General features: G+C 40.5%; 1 protein-coding gene across 1 annotated transcript; it reads right to left on the reverse strand.

The window, feature by feature from the left end:
* Window positions 1-1,901: 1,901 nt before the first annotated feature.
* DEFB1 (defensin beta 1) lies at window positions 1,902-2,351 on the reverse strand. The gene has a single exon (XM_004707739.2). It carries the CDS (start codon window positions 2,349-2,351, stop codon window positions 2,193-2,195), a length of 159 nt encoding a protein of 52 aa, XP_004707796.1. The 3' UTR covers window positions 1,902-2,192.
* Between the last annotated feature and the right edge of the window lie 2,701 nt (window positions 2,352-5,052).

The following is a 5,052-nucleotide window of genomic DNA, read 5'->3' on the forward strand; positions in this document are numbered from 1 at the left end:
CCTGAGAATTCTTTTTTTTTAATTAAATAATCATTTTATTAGGGGCTCATACAACTCATCACAATCTGTACATGTGTCATTTGTGTCCAGCACATTAGTACATATGTTGACTTCATCATTCTCACAACACCCGCTTTCCACTTGAGCCCTTGGTGTCAGCTCATTTTTTCCCCTCCCTCCCTGCTTCCCCCTCCCACCTCCCCCTTGATATTATTATTTTATCATATCTTACCCCATCCAACGTCTCCCTCACCCACTTCTCCACTGTCTGTCCCCCAGGGAGGAGGCCATATATAGACCTTGTCATCTGTTCCCCCTTTCTCCCTCACCTTCCCTCCACCCTCCTGCTATCGCCACTCTCTCCACTGGTCCTGGGGGGTTCATCTGTCCTGGGTTCACTGTATTTACAGTTCCTATCTGTGTCAGTGTACATCTTCCAGTCCAGCCGGACATGTAAGGCAGAATTGGGATCATGGTAGTGGCGGGGAGGAAGCATTTAAGAACTACAGGAAAATTGCATATTTCATCACTACTACACTGCACTCTGATTTGCTCCTCTCTTCTCCGCAGCCCTTCTGCAAGGGGATGTCCAATTTCACCCGGATGGGCCCTGGGTCCCCACTCTGCACTCCCCCTCATTCACAATGTTATGTTTTTTTGTGTTTTTTTTTGGTCTTTGATGCCTGATACCTGACCCCTTTGCCGTCTTGTCATCTTACAGGCTGGTGTACTTCTTCCATGAGGGTTTTGTTGTCTCTCAGCTAGATTGCTGCTTGTGTATCTTCAGGTCTTTAAGGCTTCAGGTGCTGTATCTTTTGGTAGCTGGGCACCATCAGCTTTCCTCACCACACTTGCTTGTGCACCCATTGTCTTCAGTGACTTCAGGTGTTATATCTTTTGGTAGTGAAGCATCATCTGCTTTCTTCACCACATTTTCCTGTACACTCATTGTCTTCAGTGATCATGCCAGGCAGGTGAGCATCTCAGACTCATGCCTGAGAATTCTTCTCAAAACAGAATGGTGCTGGATTACTTCTTAGGAGGAAGGGAGAGGCCTAGATGCACTATAATTAATACCAAATGTGGTATATCACATTTTCACATGAAAACAACCCACAGACACATATAATGCACATAAGAAGTGAATACATAATAGGGGGTATTCCATAATGTTCTATAAGGTTGCTATGAGTTGGAAGCAATTCAATGGCAATGAGTGAGTAACTATAAGTAACAAAAGGAGACCTATACAAATGGAAGAATATCCCATGTTCTTGGATAGGAAGGCATAACATTGTGAAAATATTAATATTACCCGAAGCAACCACCCAAGCCATGTTATTTTCAATTGCCTAAGATGCATGTGAAAGTTGGACATTGAGTAAGGAAGACTGAAAAAGAGTCAATGAATTTTAAATGTGGTGCTGAAGAAGAATATTAAAAGTACTATGGACTGCCAAAAGGACAACCAAATCTGTCCTGGAAAGAGCATGACAGAGTGCTCCTTAGAGGCAAGGATGATGAGACTACATCTTACAAACTGTGTACATGGTGTCAGGAGACACCCGTCCTTGGAGAAGGTCATAATGCTTGATAAAGTAGAGGACCAGCGAAAAACAGGAAGGCTTCAGAAAAGATGAACTGACACAGTGGCTGCACCAATGGGCTCAAGCACAGGAACAATTGTGATGATGGTGGAGGTGCAGGCAGTGTTTCGCTCTGTTGGACATAGGATCACTATGGGTCAGAACTGACTCTATGGCACATAGCAACAGCAACAATAACAACGACACTCTCGAATGCTAAAGTTCATTGATTAATTTACTACCCCAATTTTAAAAAGGAGAAAATACAATGATTTTGAATACGTCAGGTCTACTATTTAATGAATCCTCTGATAGAAATGTGGAAGGCACTAAGCTCTGATGAACATGTTGATTTGGTGCTAAAATAAAGTGTAAGTGATACTACTCCAGCCCCAATGATCATTTCCACAACCCGTGGGCCAGGCAGATTTTATTAATCTGGCCCATCTCACTTTATAATCACCATCATCTCTGGTATACTTTCTTAATCTCTTCTAAAATGAGATACACAATTCCGTTGGGTCTGAAGAAGGTTTATGTTTTCTCAAAAGAAGAGTTACAAATGCTTCGTTGACGTCTGTGTTCATTCTCCCAGTCACCCCTATCTCAGAGGTAACTCATGCAGCACTTGGCTTTCCCATTGTAGCAAGTGCCTTTAACTTCGCTGAAGAGTGGGCAAAGGGAATAGTGACAGGTTCCTCCATTGTTGACACATCTGTAATGGTCATACCTCCGGCCTACCTCTGTAAGAAGGGATAAAAACATTTTAGAGCCATGGCAGTAGTCACATCATGCTTAGGGAATTGGGTTAAATCAGGACAGACAATTCATTTTGCAAAGCATTTCAAAATGTTTTCTCTTCCACAAAATCTGTGCCCAAGAAGTCTTTGGTTATGCTAATGAAATTTTGTATCTGGAGCTCTCATTCAACCTAGGGACTATGTTATCTGTGGCAAATAAACAACAACTACTCACACAAAAAACTTACTACAGTTGAAAAGGACTCATACTTTCTAAGCACCAACAACCCTGGATCAGAATCTACTTATGGATAGTGGGTTAAAGCAGAAAGGCAGACTTCTGAGTGGGAGTTTCATCTACCAAGAAAATCACAAGGAATATTTGACATACTCCATGAATAAATCATGTACCACATTTTACCATCCCCCAAATTCACATACTTTATTTTAGAAGAAGTGAATCAGGTGCCATTTCATAAGCACACCATAACCTCGTTTCACTCCCATGCCTTTTGATCATATTGTTCTCTTTGTGAGGCAACTCTGTTGACCTACATTTCTTGTTACCATTTCTTCTAAAATCTATAATCCTTTAATTTTTAGTGGACATTGTTAACATTTTATAAGGCTTGCATAATTTAATCCAGTGGTAATTTATTCTGTCTGACAGTATTACTCCTGTTGTGTGCAACAGAGTATAAAATATCTGTATAATGTCCCTGGAAAGTGGCCATCAATCCATTGTTTTGCACACATTCAATGATCAGAATTCACCACTGTAGGAGAAAGTACATTCTAATATCATGTATCTCTGTTCATTGAAGAAATAAAATTGTTTTTTTAGTAACTTCTGTACATTTACTTTTTTTCTATACCTTGTAGTTAAGTGTAATCTTTTAGAAGGCAACCTCACTTTTAGTAATTATATATGTATACATATATATGTTTTGTATATACATATGTTCTTTTGATTTCTTTCAATATCTGGTTTCCAAACCCTTCATAATTTTGTTCATTCTGTTCTAGATGTATTCAATTTTATCAGAAGACTTCCTAAATTTTGAGTCCTGGGATTGAATACAAAGAATCTTAGATATGCCAACCTACCCAAAACAAAAGAGGCTAGATTCCTCTTATTTTGTTCTCTAGAAAGTTGTACCATCCAGTATGTGTCCGGATCCATTCGGCTCAATCGTCACTATATTTTGTCAGAGCTTGCAGTACTTTTCCATTCCTGCCTATGTGACATAGTTTTGTGATTATGTTATCTCCCCTCTGAATAGCCTGTCCTTGGGACGGGCTGAGTTTAGCCTTCAAGTCTGCCTAGAAACAGATAAGGGGGTTTCCATACATGGTATGACAAAGCACCTATATCCTGCTTCCCCTTGATTGGGTAGGAGATTGTCTTCACCCTATTTACATATCTAGTGCCTGCACCGGATTTGCATAAAATGACGTCACCTCGCGGACCTGGTTGAAGACTGTAAACCATTACTGAGGGCGCGCTCCCCTGGACTCCTTGATTGGTCTATTACCAAAGTGGCCTAATTTACATGTGCGATGGGTGTTTCCCTTCCCCTGGCCTATATTGGCTGCAACCTTTCACTCAATAAAGAGAGACTTGATCAGAATACTGTCTTGTCTCCGTTTCTCATGTCTCTTGTTCCCCTCAATTCCCACTCCCTCCTCTAGGGTCTGTGTTGATGTTCCTGCGGGTCGGGGACAAGTATGGTAGCAACTAACTGCGTGTGACAACTGACATTTAATTACACTTATGCTAGCATGTGTCAAGTGCTCAATAGTTACACATGGCTACTGGCTACTGTATCAGACAGTGCATATATAGAACATCTTCATCAGCACAGGGAGTTCTATAGGGCTGAGTTGCTATGGAGATAGAAAGAAAATTAGGCACATTCTGGTTCAACCATTCTGTTACTTTAAGAAATAACGGATTGAGTTCACTCAGTTGCTCACAAAAACACAGTTCCCCTGATACACAGTCTTGTATTCTTTCTCTATACTTTATTGATTTCTGTTAATATCAGAGTCTCATCAAAATGCAGACCTCAGATAAAGTTATGGTCAAGTGGACTTTTTAAGTCTCTAATTCTTATTTTTGTTTTCCTTTATCACAGGCTCTCAGAGCTGGAAGTTTACTTAATCCAACTCTCACTGAAAGGTAGAATTGTTTCTACCTTAATTCCTTCAAGTAATTATAGGTTGCTAGGAGATTAATTGAGCTAATAAAACTTCAAATACTTTAGAGGTGCAGCTTATATGTACTTTACCTCTACTCTCCTTATGTTAAAGACCCATGGAAGGCACAAACTGGTTGTGCTTTACTGTGAACTGAAAGGTTGGTGATCTGAACCAAACCCATCGTACTGTGGAAGAAAGGCAGAGTGATCTGGTTCCATAAAGATTACAGCCAAGAAAACCCTAATGAGCACAGTTCTGCTCTGTCATACATGGCTGTGCTGTGAGACAGAGTTGACTCAAAGGCAGCATTTCAATTTTGGCTTTCTATGTGTTGAAGAGAAGGCCCAGATGCATTCACTGCTTTAGTCCCCAGATGGACCTCAGAGCTCAAGTAATTCGACAGCATTATCATCTCCTTAGAAGAAGACACTGAAGTTCATGAAGTCATACTGCCAGCCAAAGGCAGAGTCATGAATAAAATCCATGTCTCCTGACTTTTACCCCAATTCTTTTTTTTTTTTTTT

The sequence above is a fragment of the Echinops telfairi genome, unplaced genomic scaffold, assembly GCF_000313985.2.
Source record: "Echinops telfairi isolate 266 unplaced genomic scaffold, ASM31398v2 ScPeMD7_9;HRSCAF=40, whole genome shotgun sequence".
Taxonomy (NCBI): domain Eukaryota; kingdom Metazoa; phylum Chordata; class Mammalia; order Afrosoricida; family Tenrecidae; genus Echinops; species Echinops telfairi.